The sequence below is a fragment of the Elgaria multicarinata genome, chromosome 17, assembly GCF_023053635.1.
Source record: "Elgaria multicarinata webbii isolate HBS135686 ecotype San Diego chromosome 17, rElgMul1.1.pri, whole genome shotgun sequence".
Classification (NCBI taxonomy): domain Eukaryota; kingdom Metazoa; phylum Chordata; class Lepidosauria; order Squamata; family Anguidae; genus Elgaria; species Elgaria multicarinata.
Window position 1 is genome coordinate 12,040,908 of NC_086187.1, and position 18,123 is coordinate 12,059,030.

General features: G+C 51.3%; 1 protein-coding gene across 1 annotated transcript in view; it reads left to right on the top strand.

The window, feature by feature from the left end:
- The first annotated feature begins 931 nt into the window (after nt 1-931).
- LOC134410045 (cytoplasmic phosphatidylinositol transfer protein 1-like) overlaps nt 932-18,123 on the top strand; it is a 59,285-nt gene continuing 42,093 nt past the window's right edge. The window contains exons 1-2 of the mRNA XM_063143101.1: nt 932-995; nt 7,051-7,206. Of these exons, the coding sequence (XP_062999171.1) occupies nt 7,159-7,206 (48 nt within the window). The 5' untranslated portion in view covers nt 932-995; nt 7,051-7,158. The remainder of the gene's footprint in view (nt 996-7,050; nt 7,207-18,123) is intronic.

Consider the following 18,123-nt stretch of genomic DNA (forward strand, 5'->3'; position numbering starts at 1 on the left):
GTATTGAAAGAGTACCACCCAACATTAGGGAGTGCTTGTAGTTAAACAGTGTTAGCCTCCTCTGAAGAGCACTAAAAGTAAGTTGATTTAAACTTCTTTTAAATTGGCTCTAGTTTGGGCCTCCAATACTAAACGCTGCATTGCCACGCTTTCTCTATCTAAGGCAACTCTGCTGTAAATCACGCCAGACTTTCCAATATATTGAAGCTAAAGCAAGTTCACCTTAGTTATCTGACATCGGCGTTATCTCCAACATATTTGGAGGACCCTCATCATAGGAGGCCCTGAACCATATGGCTTATTCCTAAATCCGGCTCTGAGCACATCCCTCCCTCTCCCCCCACCCCCCAGCCGGCCTTGTCCCCAAAAGGCAGGGCGGACCTTGAGGCAGGCTGGTGAGAGTCAAAGAGCACTGAAAAGGATGGAGCTGTGCCGGCTGAAAGGCAACCGTGGGGGGCGGAGGAAGCCTCTTGCCCTCCCCCCTGCCCCTTCCCAAAACAGTCTCTCTCCTCCAGACGTGTTGGATTGCAAGGATGATGGGCGTTGTAGTCTGGAGGGGCCAAGGCAGCTGAGCGGGCTGCTCCTGCTCCCTCTGGGCCGCGACGTGGACCGCTTTCCTCGCTCCCCGCCCCCGGGCAACGGGGAAGGCACTTCCTTTCTTCGCCGGCCGCCCTCGGTCCTTCCCAGCCTCCCACCCCCTCCAGGAAGGGGGCGGCTCAGGCGTGCGGCGTGCGCCGACGGATTCTCTCCCCTAGGGGTCGCCGGCACAGCCAGCCTCCCGGGGTAGACGGTGCCCGGCGGAGCCGCTGCGCCTTCGCATCGCCCACCGGCCGGGAGTCCCGTCCCTCCTCCGGCCGGGCTGCTGCAGGCGGACGCGGCGAGAGCCGTCTGGGGCGGCGGCAGCAGCAACAGTAGCAGCGAACGAGCCACATGCAGCGGCGCCCGGCAGGGAGACTACCGGTAGAGGAGCCGGCTGCTTGGAGACCCGCGTCCGGGTGAGCCGGCAAGGGGGCTAGGGAAGACACCGGGGGGACGACGTGGGGGTGTGGAGGGGGCGCTCTCGAAGCCCCGAGGTAGGAGGACGCGTTTGGAAGGAGGGTAACGCGAGGTGGAGGACGCGTAACCGAGGTGAAGGCTTGGAAGAGGCGCCTGGAGGAGGGGGAAGAGGGGATCAGCCGCGGGGGGCTGGGTGGCTGGGTGGGGGACCCTGGACGGGGAAAGGCGTGCAGCGAGCCGAAAGGAAGCGCAACACGGGGAGGAGAAGCCGGGAGGCGGGGGGGGGGGGGCGGGCGTTCTTGGAAACCTCGGTTCCCAAGGAGCGCGGGTTGGATGAAGCAGCCTAGAGGGCGCGCACCGGGCGAGGGAGGCGCCGGGCGATCGGCCCCGGGCAGCAAGCGGAGCTCGAGGGGTCGCTCGAGGCGGAGGAGCCGGCGGAGGGGAGGGCTCTCCGGCCCTTCCCCTGCGAGTCCCTCCTCGCTTGGGCTGCCTAGGTAGCCGGGCACGTGGGCGGGCGGTTTCCTACCCCGGGAGGCCAGCGCGCCGCCTGCCAGCTCGAGTCCTCCTCCTCCTCCTCCTCCCCTTCCTCCGGTTATTCCTGGTCGGATCAACTGTGTGTGTGTGTGTGTGTGTGTGTGTCCACCCCAACCCCCCCCCGCCGCCGCGACAGAGGCGCGCCCAGCCCGCCGCTCTCCCTCCCTCCAGGCCCCATGGAAAATTTGCGTCCCTGGAGCCAACCGTTGCGGCGGCCAAAGCAGGCGTGGCGCGCCTCCTCCTCCTCCCTTCCCTCTCTCTCTCTCTCTCTCCATCTCTCCATCCATCCTTCGTTCCACGCCTTTCGTGAGCCATTGTTAGCTGGCAGGGGCCGGGCAGGTGCGAACTGGTCCGGAGCGGGGAAGGGAGGCTGCGGCGGCAGCAGCGGTAGTAGTAGTAGTAGTAGTAGTCCGGGGGAGCCGCGCGTTGCTTGGCTGAGCCCTTCCGGGGATTCTTGTTCCCGATATCTGGACCTTGCTCCGGCGCCTTCACCCCTCTTCTCCCCCCCTTTCGTGATCTGGAAGATCCCCTCCCTCTAATGGGCTCCTAGACTCGCGCGACGAAGGGAAAGCACTTTGCACGCGCGCAGAGGCACATACCCCCCCAACCTTGGAGGCGCCCTCTGTAGTATTCGCTCGGGAGTGCAAGTCACTGGACTCCATGGGGTTTCACTTCCGAGAGAAGATGCCTGTGGACAGGGCTGCAAACACATCAAGGGAAAATAGGTCTTGGGGCTGCCTTTGCATGGCGAAAGGTGCTCTCAGTGTGGCCTCGGAAGGGTTTTAGTGTTTGAGATTAGAAGGGGTTGATTTGAGGTGGGGTTGATCCTGTAGCGATGGCAGGATTTAGCCCGGGAAATGGCATTGCCCTTGAGCATGTGCAGAGTGCCTTTCTTTCTCCACTAACGAGTTAGCCAAGCATTATTGCAAAATACATTCAAGAGTGGGTTTGAAACAGGGAAGCGGAGAAGGGGTGATGGCGGAGTTGTTTTAACACTTTCTCCGCCTGCTGTCTTTACTGGCCAAGTCCTTGGCATTGTTCAGCATGGGATGGCGCTGGACAGAGCGGCCACACTGGGAGGCGAGTCCCTCTACATCTCTTCCTCCCCCGCCACAGCCTTGCTGTTATCTCCAACTGGAGATTGGAGATAACAGCAGGAATTCCATCAGGTACCCAAGGAGGTCCTATGCAGAACCGCTATGGGCTGGTTTCCCATCCCTACTCTAATAGAAAGGAGTTTTCACAGTTGTACACCAGCAGTGGACAGTATAAGGTGGCTGCTGTTGATAAGATGGAGGACTATCAGAAGAGGATGGAGGAATATCAGAATAAGATGGAGGTATAGTCAGACCCTTGGTCCATCTAGCCCAGTATTGACGACACTGACTGGCAGCAGCGGCTCTCCAGGGTTTCAGGCAGGATTCATTCCTAGCCCTACCTGGAGACGCTAGGGATCCACCTGGGATCTTCTACCACTGATACATAAAGTTCAGCTACTCGGAGCTGCCTAGGTCTGTCGATTTAGTAAAAACAGTTCTTCGCAGGACAACTCTTTTGGCGGATCGCGACCTCCCCTTTACATACAGGGAGGCAAGGAGACGATCTTCCCAAGGGCTATTCTCTGAGTCCATAGCTCAGCAAGCTCCCAGGAGCTAGCTCTCACAGACATGTCCATTACCCAAGTGATGAATTGCCAAGAGGCCCAGCGCAGATCTAATTCTATAGAGACATCTTCCATATCACTTGACGGCCCTGCAAACACAGTACTCTTCATTGCCATCAGTTCATACACTGAGCTGCCAATCCTTGCACATAAAAAGTAACCTAAGGGTTACTTATCCCAGGTCAACATCCATTAGACCATGCTGTATTTTTTCTCTTTTGCTGCCGTTTTCCCGCCCCCGAGATGATGTGCAGGGCCCACAAAAGAACTTGATCTCTTCCCACTGAAAATGACTTCACTTAGCATGGTTTGGTGCTTTTCAATCTTCAAAGTGCTCCACACACAGATCCCACGTTCCAGATTTCCACAGCTTTTATTGCTGCATTCCCCACCCCACCCCCGGGACAGGGTAGGTTCCCCTTTTAGCTCTGAAGTTGAACCAAATCCCTGTTTGTCTAAGACTTAACTCAGTGCAGCTGGTTGTTAAACATTAAGAATAGATTTATCATCAGAACTGCATTGACAGTGGATTAACAGGCACATTATAAAAGCATTGCCCTTTGAGCAAAGATCGGGCATTGTGTCTGTTCATTAGGGCCTTTCTGCTCTGAAAGAGCTGTGGTGGTGGTGGGGGATCTCTTTCCAGCCTCTAAGGTTGAGTTTGGTTTTATTATTTACATGCTGTGTAAATACACGCAGTGACTTTCAGACTGGGCCCCCGCGGTCAACGATGCAACAGGCTCGCGGCTGATTCCGTCTGGAAGGGATCTTGTTTTCCCAACCGAAATGCGATTACGGCTCTCAAAACCGAGCAGCATTTTCCCACCGCGAAATGGAATCCCGTGTTGCACAAGGGAATCTTTCCGTCCCTTAGTATTTTATTTATTTTAATTTCTATCCCGATTTTCCGGCCCAAACTGGCACTCAAGGTAGCTAGCAATAAAATCCAGATTAAACGCAAAATCTTAATTAAAATATATTGTAAAAAAAGAAATAAATTAAAAACACGACAGTAAAAGAAATCAGCAGCACTGATCAGTTTACCCCACTGTCCCTTCAGCAACAGAGGAACTTGTTTGCCAAAGGCCCCTGAATAAAAATGTCTTTTGCTGCTGGCAAAAGGGGGGGGCAACCTAGCTTCCCTTGGCAAGGGGTTCCAGAGTTTGGAAGTGGCCACTAAGAAGGCCCTGCCTCATGTCCCCATCAAACGTGCCTCTGGTGGTAGGTGTAAGGTGATGCACGTTGGGGCAAAAAAACCCAACTTCAAGTACAACCTGATGGGATCTGAGCTGGCGGTGACCAAACAAGAAAGAGATCTTGGAGTTGTGGTGGACAGCTCCATGAAAATGTCGACCCATTGTGCGGCAGCTGTAAAGAAGACAAAGAAGAATAAAACTGCCAACATCATACTGCCTTTATACAAATCCTACACTTAGAATACGGTGTACAGTTCTGGTCACCACACCTTAAAAAAAGATATTATAGAGCTGGAAAAGGTGCACAAAAGGGGCAGCTAAAATGATTAAGGGTCTGGAGCGTCTCCTCTATGAGAGAAGGTTACAACAGCCCGGATTGTTCAGCTTGGAAAAAAGGAGGCTAAGGGGAGACATGATAGAAGTGTACAAAATCATGCATGGTGTGGAAAAGGTGGATAGGGAGACACTTTTCTCCCTCTCCCATAATACTAGAACCCAGTGGGGTCATCGCGTGAAGCTGATGGGTGGGAGATTCAGGACAAATAAAAGGAAGGACTTCTTCATACAGCACAGAGTTAAATTATGGAACTCACTGCCACAGGTTGTGGTGATGGCCACCCATTTGGATGGCTTTAAAAGGCGGTTGGATAAATTCCTAGAGAAAGAGGAGGAGGCGGCTATCAGTGGCTACTAGTCCTGATGGCTGTGTGCTACCTCCAGTTTCCGAGGCAGTAAGCCTGTGTGCACCAGTTGCTGGGGAACATGGGTGGGAGGGTGCTGTTGCACCGTGTCCTGCCTTGTTGGTCCCTGGTTGACAGCTGTTTGGACTAGATGCTGGACTAGATGGACATTCAGTCTGATCCAGCAGGGCTCTTCTTAGGTTCTTGCTCTGCCTTATAGCAGGCCTGGCCTTGCCTTGTAAGTGCAGTTTAGACACTCTGCCCCTCTCCCTCGCACTTGTGCCTGTTCTGCAGAGTAATCCCAGTCAGAAATCCCAGCACATTTGCACTGGGGTCAAGCTTGCAGCGAAAAATAGGTGGAGCTCGGGTGCTAGACTAGGGTGACCCTATGAAAAGGAGGACAGGGCTCCTGTATCTTTAAAGTTAGGGTGACCCTATGAAAAGGAGGACAGGGCTCCTGTATCTTTAGAGTTAGGGTGACCCTATGAAAAGGAGGACAGGGCTCCTGTATCTTTAAAGTTAGGGTGACCCTATGAAAAGGAGGACAGGGCTCCTGTATCTTTAAAGTTAGGGTGACCCTATGAAAAGGAGGACAGGGCTCCTGTATCTTTAGAGTTAGGGTGACCCTATGAAAAGGAGGACAGGGCTCCTGTATCTTTAACAGTTGCATAGAAAAGGGAATTTCAGCAGGTGTCATTTGTATATATGGAGAACCTGGTGAAATTCCCTCTTCATCACCACAGTTAAAGCTGCAGGAGCTATACTAGAGTGACCAGATTTAAAAGAGGGCAGGGCACCTGCAGCTTTAACTGCTGTGATGAAGAGGGAATTTCCCCAGATTCCCCATATATACAAATGACACCTGCTGAAATTCCCTTTTCAATACAACTGTTAAAGATACAGGAGCCCTGTCCTCCTTTTCATAGGGTCACCCTATTTAAAGTTGTATAGAAAAGGGAATTTCAGCAAGTGTCATTTGAATGCATGTAGCACCTGGTGAAATGTTGTCTTCATCGTAACAGTTAAAGCTGCAGGAGTCCTGCCCTCTTGACCAGATACAAAAGAGAGGAGGGCACCTGCAGCTTTAACTGTTGCAATGAAGAGGGAATTTCACCAGATGCTGTCTGCATACAAATGACACCTGCTGAAAATCCCTTTCCTCTACAAGAGCCCTGTCCTCCTTTTCATATGGTCACCCTATGCTAAACAGCAAGCATGCTCCATTAGGGCCAGCAATATCTGCTCACAATGATGCGGGTTCTTCCCGGAAGTAGTGGCTAATTTGTTGATTAAAGGGGCGAGGAGGTCCAAGCTTGCCTGGAAGGCACCGCCATCGGATTCAGAAGACTTGCTTTTTGGTCCTACTTTGGTGGGGAGAGAAGGGCACTCTGCACATGATCGGGTGCTTTCTCCTTTAGTTCATTATATCATATCAACCATCTCAGCCCTGGTACTAAAACCAGATTGGGAGGGGCTGAATTGTATTCTGGGGTTATCCAGCGTTCTAGCTAGTACCAATATATAATTGACAGCTTCCTTTCCTCCCCTTAATCCAGGCGTTACTCCTACCTCCTGAGTAATTTTGTCCACTGGGCGCGTAAAACAGTTACCCCAAAATAGCACGGCAATCTTCAAAGGTGGCTTGCTTTAAAGGAGCACAGGTGCGTCTCTGCAGCAGAGCAAGGGCCGAGATGGGACCGCTCCCCTCTTTGCCTCCCATGGCCTGGCTGTTTTGATTTGACACGTGAGCAGACTGGTGACCTCACAAGGGCTGCCATGGCAACCGATGATGAAGTCACAAGCAGAGCAGTGCCTGTAGCGAAGACGGAAGGGAAGAGAGGAAAGAGCAGCCCTGGATCTGAGTGAAGGAGGGAGGGCGCACGGTCTCCTCGGGTGCCTAGCCAAGCATGTTCCCGGACTTAGATATTGCTCCCACCTAACTTTTCCACTTCCCTGGTTGGGGTTTCCTGTCTCCCCGCAGAATGCATCCTTCACCGAGGGACCCTCGGGGGCCACTCAGCTGGTGACGAGGCCGTGTTTCCACCGGAGAGCGTTGTTCCACGAGGGATCCAGGGCCAAAGCAGCAGCCATGCTGGTGAAGGAGTACCGCATTTGTATGCCTCTCACCACGGAAGAGGTAAAAGGCCAGGCTGCTCTGTTCATTAGGCTGGTTCGGTGCCTGTGTGAGTTTTTATCCCGTTTAGCCCAACGTCATCTCCAAACTTTGTCTGGGGCCCTTTCTACACCTCAGGATTATCCCAGGCAAATGGAGGGGTCGTCCCTGCCTGCTCCTGGGATCCCCTGCGTGTCATTTGGATGCACAGGGACGATCCGGGGATATAGGGCTGGTGTAGACATGCCTTGGGTCTCGGGTGGGGGTTGCTTAGCAAGCTCCCTGCAGCTGTGCAATGGGCATGGATGCGGTGCTTTGGTTTTAAGGGGCCTAGTGATGGAGTTGCAAGGAGGGGAAACTTGGGGTCAAGGAAAGATCGGAGGTGGGCTGCTTTGATGTGGTCAGGAGACAATGTAGAAGATGAGGAGAGGGGCTGGAATGACCCACAAATGAGGGTTGCTGGAGGGCTTGTTTGCAGAGACAGGGTTTGCAGAGGGTAGGGTGACCCTATGAAAAGGAGGACAGGGCTCCTGCATCTTTAACAGTTGCATAGAAAAGGGAATTTCAGCAGGCGTCATTTGTATGTATGAAGAACCTGGTGAAATTCCCTCTTCATCACAACAGTTAAAGCTGCAGGAGCTATACTAGAGTAACCAGATTTAAAAGAGGGCAGGGCACCTGCAGCTTTAACTGTTGTGATGAAGAGGAAATTCACCAGGTTCACCTTATATACAAATGACACCTGCTGAAATTTCCTTTTCAATACAACTGTTAAAGATACAGGAGCCCTGTCCTCCTTTTCATAGGGTCACCCTAGGGATAGGCAACCTGGCGTCCTCGAGGTGTTTGTGAACTACAACTCCCCCAAGGCCCAGCCAGCATGGCCAGTGGTTGGAGATAGTGGGTGTTGTAGTCCAGAACCTCCGGAGCACTTCAAGGTGCCTACCTCTGACCCAACGGAGGCTGCCGGCTGCGATGTCAGTGGGGTGGTGAATCCGTCCCGGGTTTCACTCAGAACTCTAAAAGACTATCCAAGCCCCTTTAGAGTTCTGACTGAAAGCCGGAGCGGATTCACCGCCCCACTGACATCGGAGCTAGCAGCCTCCACTGCCTTGAGGTAATACATGCCTGAGAATTGCAAGCGATTGACCTGGGCAGCTGGTAAGTAGGAAAGGCGGCCAGATGGCTAAGTGAGCGGAGGTGCCCCCTCTTACCCGCCTGTGGCATCCTGAAAATATGTGCAGGAGAGAGTTGAGCAGTGAAAAGGGAAGCTCTTTGTAATAGGGCAGGAAATGGCTTCAGGGACTTATTTGAACGTAGCGGTGGCCCCACCAAGACTCAGGGCAGTCAGCAATAAAGTGGGGAAAGCCCAATGAAATCAGCGTTCTTAACCCCTGCAACCATCTACCATTTTAAACCCAGTCGAGCGGTCTGCAGTGCTTAGGCCTCGGTTCTGGTGAGTCTCCAAGTTCCATTTTTGCAGGGAAGACATGAAAGCACAGCTCTCGCAGCTATCTAGATCAGGAGTGGGCAGAAAATAGATCTCCAGATGATTTGGACTTCAACTCGCAACATTCCTGATCATTGCTTGTGTTGGCAGGGGCTTCTGGGAATTGAAGAGCAGATTCAAGCATATTATTCCCCTGATACAATCCAGTTCTTTACAGGAGCCTGCCCGGTGCGAGTCCTCGCTAGCATGGACCACTTCAGCACACACATAAAATGCAGCTTGTTCCAAAGCCCCTCCCCACGCATCACAGCATCTCCCTGCAAGTAGAAAGCTAACATGTCAAAGGGAGGTGGGATTTTTCTAGCCTAGCTCGAGCTTTTCTACATGCAGTGCCATTCTAAGTGTGTGTGTGTGGGGGGGGGGGACATCTGCCCTCCCTGAATTTTTGCATCGGCTCTTGGGCCTAGCTGGGATTTGAATCCAGATCTCCTGGGTTGAAATCCTGTTTTCTTGTCTCCCCACCCCCGAAACATATTAGGTCTCTTTTGCTTCAACCAGTTGCTTGTGCCTTTCTGCAGAATAAGAACCGATCAATGTGCGACGTTCACACTGTGGAAAGGTGTGAGAGTTTCCCCGGGGCGGTGTTAATTGTCCAGTTCGGGGGTGCCTGGATGAAGGCCTTGAGGTCTTTCTGTTGCTGAGATCCCTGCTGTTTATGGCTGTTCTAACCTCAGCAGACCTGGCATGCTCTGGAGGCTGTCACTGTTTTTCTGTGTGTGCTAGACTGGATGGTGTGTGTGTGTGTATTTTTCCCAACTTCAAGCACAGCTTCACGAGGCAATTTCTATTTTCTGTCAAATGTTAAGACTCCATAAGGCCAGCCTCTCTTTTCAGTATGAGTCAGGAGGAGAGTTTGCGTCTTACCTTGGTAGGCCAAAGGCTGCATGGCAAAGATACCCTAGCGCAGCCTTCCTCAACCTGGGGCGCTCCAGATGTGTTGGACTGCATCTCCCAGAATGCCCCAGCCAGCTGGCTGGGGCATTCTGGGAGTTGTAGTCCAACACATCTGGAGCGCCCCAGGTTGAGGAAGGCTGCCCTAGCACCATGGTTACACAGACAACCGCTTTGCCACTAATTGGATTTAAGTTGCTGCCGATGCAGCGCTTGGATCACGTTGGGGTGAGTTTTTGGGAAAGGACCATTCAGATGTGCTTAATTCACAGATGCGACTTAAAGGAGCAGTTGTATTCAGCAGCTCCTTGGGCATCTGAGATTTTCCCTGGGCATGGCCCATACAACTTTCAAGTGACTCTTTTGGGAACATGGAGAACTGCTTTGTTTTGAACCAGATAATTGCTTCATCTAGTCCTTGCGGCCCATGTGCTCCCTCTCAGTGTGGACCTGCCCCTGTAACCCCCAAAACAATTGGCAAAATGAAACAAAAAGCCATGTGTGGTTTGCTGCCAAAATTCAAAGGCAAACTCTGCTACATGGGACTTCTTAATTTAGCTTGAAAATAACCTGTTCTTAGGAAGCCTCTGTAGCCATTCCCCCCCCATTTTTGTTGTTGTTGCTGTAGCAATGGCATGGATCATGGGGGTGGTACAGGATCCATTGGCCCCAGAAGTCCTGAAATTTCCCACCTCTGATCTAGTCTCTCCATCTGATGACTTACGCTGGGCATTGTCGGTAGATCAGAACCAGAAGGACATTTTCCCAGACATCCTACTGTCTTTTCAAGCAACTGCAAAGTGGTATTGATATGGGGTGAGATTTGGAAGAGCTGCACTTGGTTTAATGTCACTAAAGATAAGCAGGGATCATGATTTTGGATGGAGGTTCGTCTGGAGCACTGTGGGCTTTGCTTTGATTCCTGCACCACATTAAAAGCATCTTGGATACACAGGGCTGGAAAAGTCTCTTCTAAAGATCTACCAGTCTGAGTAAATCAGCCTTTGCCAAATTGGCATCCTCCAGAAGTGTTGGACTACAATTCCCATCATCCTCCATCCTAGCATTGTAGGAGCTGTAGTAGAACATGTTTGGAGGGTGTCAGGTTGGCAAAGACCAGAGTAAGTAGGCAATACCGGGCGTAGATGGACTAGTGGTCTATTTTCATGAAAAGGGAGCTCCATATTTTTGTGAGCTTCATGACCAGAGGTACTCAGATGTCTCCAAAGTAGACACAAATTTCATGACAGTGGAGAGTGGGAGATGTTTTGGGAACTGACCAGTAGGACCTGAACCCAGAAGACTCTAGTACTGATCCAGTGAATAGAGTTTATTTAGTCAGCGTCTCTCTACTCCAGGGGGTGAGAAACTTGCAGCCCTCCAAAGGCTTTTGCCTACAACTCCCATCAGCCATAGCCAGCTTAGCCCATGTTGAAGGATGACGAGAGTTGTAGGCCAAAATCTCTGGAGGGTCCCAAGTTTCCCACCTCTGCTTTGCTCCAACCCACTGACAGGCAAAGCTACTTTAACTGCCTTTTGGTGAGAAACGAGAGAGGGTAGAACCCCCTTCTCCCGTCCGGCGCTACATGGGTCAAGAAATAAAAGCATTATTGATAAAATTCGGTTGTGGGGTGTTGCAGTGCTGAGAAACATTCCGGGTGACGGCTGACAGGCTTTGTGCTTTGAGGCCTGAAATGAGGCAGCCGGGCTTACGAAAAGCCACAAGCGCCGTTCCTGTGTCAGCCGCCCTGAGGCCCAAGAGCCTAGTGGGGGTCAGCTTCGCGGCGGCTTCCCCTGCTTCGCAGGAGGAGTGTCAATCATGCGGCTTCCTGCCTCCTCACGTGAAAGGCCTCAGTTGCCGTGGCAGCGTGCGTCATGGAAACTTCCTCGCACACAGGTCTGCGGAGCAGCGGCAACTGAAGGTATGCCACCGTGCTTGGGAGAGGCGGGCCGCTTTCCATCGGCTGCCCCCGCACAGAACGTGCGGGCCTCGCTTAGGGCCAGCGCATTTATGTTTGCCAACTGGACCCACGCACGCACCACCCTTTCCATCCCGTTTTCTGGCAACGAAGCGAGGAAAGGCCAACTCCACGGGGAGAACTGGGATAAAATGAACCCCGCCTCGCTCTCCTGGATAAAGCTTCTTTTCCAAAGAAACCGAAAACGGTGCAAGGGAGAAAGGCCCACGTCCAAAAACATCGCAACATGGGAATATAACTGACAAGGCCTCGCTCGAAATTAAAAGAATTAATTCGCATCCGCAAAGGTTTCTCAATCCATCACAGGCGTAGGCTGTACGCATTCACAGCGCAATCTATTACATTGATATGCCGTTGTGTTTGGGGACTTGTGCATTTTTCCTTTAACCGCCTTTGTTTCTGTGGTTCGCATGTGGTGAAGGATGGAATCTGGGCAGTTTGGCGCCAGGATTTTGGAGCCTGGCACGCCCCGCTCCTCCTTGGCAAAGTTTCAGGAGTGAGAATCCGGGCAGTACAAGGCTGTGTAGTTCGCATGTGTGGGGTTTGACCGAGGGAAGGGTATATGAGTGGCAGGGTTTTGTGCATCGCCCAGCTAATGTGCGCATGGGCGCATACAAGCTTACACCTTAATCCCCTGGAATGTGCAATTAAATGTCACCTTTCTATTTTTATAAGCTGTATTCTGGGTGTATCCTAAAAGCTGAATGCCTGCTTTACGCTGCTGCCTTTTCCTGCAATCTTCCGAAAGATGTTATTAATTTTATTTATTTCTTAAAACATTTCTATCCCGCCCTACATCGTTGGGATCTCAGGGCGGCAGACAGATAAAATCAGAACGTAAAACAGCAAATATACACAGCTAAACCTGGATTAGATCATTAACAAGCTAAAACCAGTAGACAGGTTTAAAAGGAATAAGAATAATTGAAATGATGTGCCACCTTGGAGAATTTAGCCTTCAAAAGCTTTGAAGGAAAAGCCATGTTTTAACTTGGCGCCAAAACGAAGCTGGAGTCGGCACCTGTCGGGCCTCCAAGGGGAGGGTATTCCACAACCGGGTGCCACCACAGAGAAGGATATACTGTGAGCAGGAATGGGCTTTGCACCCCAATGCACACCACCCCCTTCGTAGCTTTAGTCTGTTGGGTCCATGGCCAGCCCCAAGGGACAAAGGACCCTCCACTGGGGGAGATTAGAGATGCCTCTCCTGTGCCCCCTTCCCATGGCTGATGCTGAGCCTGAGAGGTCCCTTGGCAAAGACTGAAATGCCTGTCCTATGGCTTAATTTTTGGCAGTCAGAGCATTAAGTTACTATATGCTGGCATTTTGGTGACCATACGGAAAGGAGGACAGGGCTCCTGTCTTTTTAACAGTTGTATAGAAAAGGGAATTTCAGCAGGTGTCATTTGTAGGCGTGCAGCACCTGATGAAATCCCCTCTTCATCACAACAGTTAAAGCTGGAGGAGCCCTGCCCTCTTTTGGATTTGGTCAAGAGGGTAGGGATCATGCAGCAGTAGGGTGACCATATGAAAAGGAGGACAGGTGGTCTCTATCTTTAACAGTTGTATAGAAAACGGAATTCCAGCAGGTGTCATTTGTAGGCATGCAGCGCCTGGTGAAATCCCCTCTTCATCACAACAGTTAAAGCTGGAGGAGCCCTGCCCTCTTTTGGATTTGGTCAAGAGGGCAGGGCTCCTACAGCTTTAACTGTTGTGATGAAGAGGGGATTTCACCAGGTGCTGCATGCATAACAATGACACCTGCTGAAATTCCCTTTTCTATACAACTCTTAAAAGATCCAGGAGCCCAGTCCTCTATTCCATATGGTCACCCTAATTTGGGTCTCCAGCCCTTTTTCTTCAGTCACGTCCACCACTGGGAATTTGGCCTTTGGGGTGAAAGGGTTTCTACCCGTTTTAGTTGCTGTACCTCACCAGCTCTATCGGGCTTGAGACGTGACCCTTTTCTAGGGCTGGCGATGTGCCGAAATGTACCATTGTGGCACAGAAAGGAGAAAAACAGCCCAGTGTAAGGATTTGTGGTCTGGCTTTACCCAGAGAAGGGTGCGGGTTGCTTCTCCTCCTGTGCCAGCTGGCGTCCCAGCCAGGCATATTAAAGGTGGCTGGTATGCATATGCTCTACTGCCCTGGAGGGATGGAGCCTTGGCAACTGTGTAGCCTCCAGTTGCATTCCCAGCAGATAGAAGAATATATAAAAACAAATAAATGCAAAGACTAAAAAGCAGAGCGGTGTTAAGTTCAGTTCCTAACAGACCCCTAACTTCTGTGCCAAAACAAAACAGCAAGCCTAAATAACATTTGCAAGTTAAGTATATTTGCATATATTTCACCTAACTTCAGTTCTTGCAAAACATTGGTAAGGGAGGATGGAAGGAAAAGGTCTCTGAATTCTGAGATTTTCGCCAGGTATTACCCATATGTTTTCAAGGTGGTGTTGTTGTTTCTCTCGGTCATGAGGGCTAGAAACTTGCTTATTTATTATTTATTTTTAATGAAAAATTGACATTCTCAAGATGAGAACCTACTTCCATGGGATTGCAGCGAGGATAAAAAATATATGGGATAACCTCACGGACGCCACCCAACCCCCAAGTAATTGGCAGAAGTATTTAAGGGGAGGCAGAGGTCAGTGGGGGAGCGTTTGCTTTGCGTGCAAAAGGTCCCGGATTCCATCTTTGCCACCTCCAGATAAGGCTGGGAAAGGCTCCTCTCTGAAACCCTGGCAAGCTAGAATAGAGATGGGGGGGCTGCTGACCCCCCCTCCCAGCTTTCCATGAGTCAAATGACATCAGGGAGTATAGGGCCATGCCCCCTTGATGTCAAGGCATACCCTCCAACACACAACAAGTCAAGAAAAAGCAAGGGAGACTGGAGCAGGCAGAGACCATCAGAGACTGCTTCAGTTGCCCCCCCCCCCCAATAGGGCTAATGGTCATCTTCACCCTGTGGGGAAGACGAAGCGAGGGAGACTGGAGCAGGCAGAGACCATCAGAGACTGCTTCAATTCCCCCCCCCAATAGGGCTAATGGTCATCTTCACCCTGTGGGGAAGACGAAGCGAGGGAGACTGGAGCAGGCAGAGACCATCAGAGACTGCTTCAATTGCCCCCCCCCAATAGGGCTAACGGTCATCTTCACCCTGTGGGGAAGACAAAGCGAGGGAGACTGGAGCAGGCAGAGACCATCAGAGACTGCTTCAGTTGCCCCCCATCCCCAATAGGGCTAACGGTCATCTTCACCCTGTGAGGAAGACGAAGCGAAGGAGACTAGAGCAGGCAGAGACCATCAGAGACTACTTCAGTTGCCCCCCCCCCAATAGGGCTAACGGTCATCTTCACCCTGTGGGGAAGAAGAAGCGAGGGAGACTGGAGCAGGCAGAGACCATCAGAGACTGCTTCAGTTGTCCCGTCCCCCCAATAGGGCTAACTGTCATCTTCGCCCTGTGGGGAAGAAGAAGCGAGGGAGACTGAAGCAGACAGAGATCATCAGAGACTGCTTCAATTGCCCCCCCCCCCCCAAATAGGGCTAACTGTCATCTTCACCCTGTGGGGAAGAAGAAGCGAGGGAGACTGGAGCAGGCAGAGACCATCAGAGACTGCTTCAATTGCCCCCCCCGCCCAATAGGGCTAACTGTCATCTTCACCCTGTGGGGAAGAAGAAGCGAGGGAGACTGGAGCAGGCAGAGACCATCAGAGACTGCTTCAGTTGCCCCCCCCCCCAATAGGGCTAATGGTCATCTTCACCCTGTGGGGAAGAAGAAGCGAGGGAGACTGGAGCAGGCAGAGACCATCAGAGACTGCTTCAGTTGCCCCCCATCCCCAAGAGGGTTAACTGTCATCTTCACCCTGTAGGGAAGAAGAAGCGAGGGAGACTGGAGCAGGCAGAGACCATCAGAGACTGCTTCAGTTGCCCCCCATCCCCAAGAGGGTTAACTGTCATCTTCACCCTGTGGGGAAGAAGAAGCGAGGGAGACTGGAGCAGGCAGAGACCATCAGAGACTGCTTCAGTTGCCCCCCATCCCCAAGAGGGTTAACTGTCATCTTCACCCTGTAGGGAAGAAGAAGCGAAGGAGACTGGAGCAGGCAGAGACCATCAGAGACTGCTTCAGTTGCCCCCCATCCCCAAGAGGGTTAACTGTCATCTTCACCCTGTGGAGAAGAAGAAGCGAGGGAGACTGGAGCAGGCAGAGACCATCAGAGACTGCTTCAGTTGCCCCCCCCCCCCCATAGGGCTAACTGCCATCTTCACCCTGTGGGGAAGAAGATGCAAGGGAGATTAGAGCAGGCAGGCACCATCAGAGCCCACTTCAGTTGGAAACACACACACCCCAGGGCTAACGGTCATCTTCACCCTGTGAGGAAGAAGAAGCGAGGGAGACTATGTTGTCCCTCAATCAGGGATTTAAAGGCCCACTTCCCCGGTGCGTTAATAGCCAATTAAACACACGAGGCTGGAGAATTCACTTAATCCATTTACTTCTGATACTGCGGTATGGGGGTGCTCTCCGGTTCCACAAGATGGAGGTACCCAGAACAAAGTAATCTCACAGTATATATAGGCCCTGACTACAAGAGGGTGTTAGTCTCTTTCTAACCCTTCTATTGGTCAGTTCTGGATTAGCAAGTTAAGTTACATTCAGTTTTCAAGTTAAGGTGCACAATCTCAACGAGTCATAGGTTACATTCAATGCTGCATTGATTGAAAGTGTTTCCCTTGGTCTGATGTCCACCATTAAGGAATGCAAATCTGACATATAGCCATATGTAGCCACCCTTTGGCAGAGAAGCCATCTTTAATCCTTGGCACATTACATTCATTAGAGAGATGAAACCTCTCCCTGGAGCCATCAACTGGAGCAGGCAGAGACCATCAGAGCCAGCTTCAATTGTTTCCCACCCACCCCACCCCAATTGGGATAACTGTCATCTTCACCCTGTGGGGAAGAAGGAGCTGTTGATCTGCCCCTCCATTGGGACATGAGAGGACGGAGCAGGGCCTTCCCACCAGCCTGAAAAGTCTCCTTAATTTCTTTTTATTTTCTTCCTCTTCCCTCCCCATCCCCTTTTCCTTGTGTGTCATGCCTTTTTTTATAATGTAAGCCTGAGGGCAGGGACTGTCTTCTTTACTGATCAATTGTAAGCCGCTCCGAGAGCCTTTTTGGCTGAGGTGCGGGATAAAAATACTCTAAATAAATAAATAAATTTGGTCCCTACCCACAGCGCCAAGTGGATCATCCACCTAGCACTTGGGTCCGGAATGCAGCTTCGCTGTGTGGACACTCCCCCCACCCCCCAATTTGGGGAAATCCTGTGTGCAGCAAAGCAGCCCCAGGGAGCGCATTGGGTGGATGATCCACTCGAAGCATCGGCCAGGGCGGCTTTTCCTGCCCTGCACCTTGAGCAAGCCAAGCCGGCTTAATGCCTTTCATCACTTCAGCTTAACTCTGCCTTGGCTTTCCGTAGCCAGGTAAAGCCTGCGTGGAGTGATCCCGTCTCCTTCATGACCGCTTCATCGCACACATACTTTCCCAAGGCGGGGAGAGAGCGCATGCATTAAGGCGTTGGGCGGAGGGTCACTCCTGCATAGAATAGTAGAGTCAACGGCGTATAAGGCCATTGAGTCCAATCCCCTGCTCAATGCAGGAATCCACCTTAACAAGAACAAATGAAAGGGCCCTAAAATATGATAAATAGAAGGAAAGGAAAGGAACCTCTCATGCAAGCACTTGAGTCATTGCTGACTCCTAGAGGGACACCTGCTTTCGCTGACGTTTTCTTGGCAGACTTTGTAACGGGGTGGTTTGCCATTGCCTTCCCCAGTCGCAGTTACCTTTCCCCCAGCTAGCTGGGTACTCATTTTACTGACCTCGGGAGGATGGAAGGCTGAGTCGACCTGAGCCGGCTGCCTGAGAACCAGCTTCCGCTGGGATCGAACTCAGGCCGTGGAGAGAGTTTCAGCTGCAGTAACTGCCGCTTACCACTCTGCGCCACACGAGGCAGATAAATAGAACTGTATACAAATTGATGGTTATTGATTATATTATCAGGGATGTAAGAATGCCCAAATATGTAAACATATGCAAAAAATCATTCACATTATACAATATGGAATAAGTGAACATAAATGTAAATAGTCAACACACATTGAAATATGACACCAGTTTGCATTGAAATATAACACCAATTACATAAATATGAGGCTCATAATATGTACACTGAAATATACAAGTACAAAGACTCATTAGAAGAGCATGAATGCAAATAGCCACATTTATACAATACCGTAAAATACATGAACCTGAACACACGTATGTCTAACAAACACATCCACCTTAAAGCATCCCTGGCAGATGGTTGTCCAGCTGCCTCTTGCAGGCCTCTAGTGTGGGAGAGCCCACCACCTCCCTAGGTCACTGATTCCATTGTCGTACTGCTCTAACAGTCAGGAAGTTTTTCCTGATGTCCAGGCGGAATCTGGCTTCCTTTAACTTGAGCCCGTTCTTCCGTGTCCTGCACTCTGGGAGGATCAAGAAGAGCTCCTG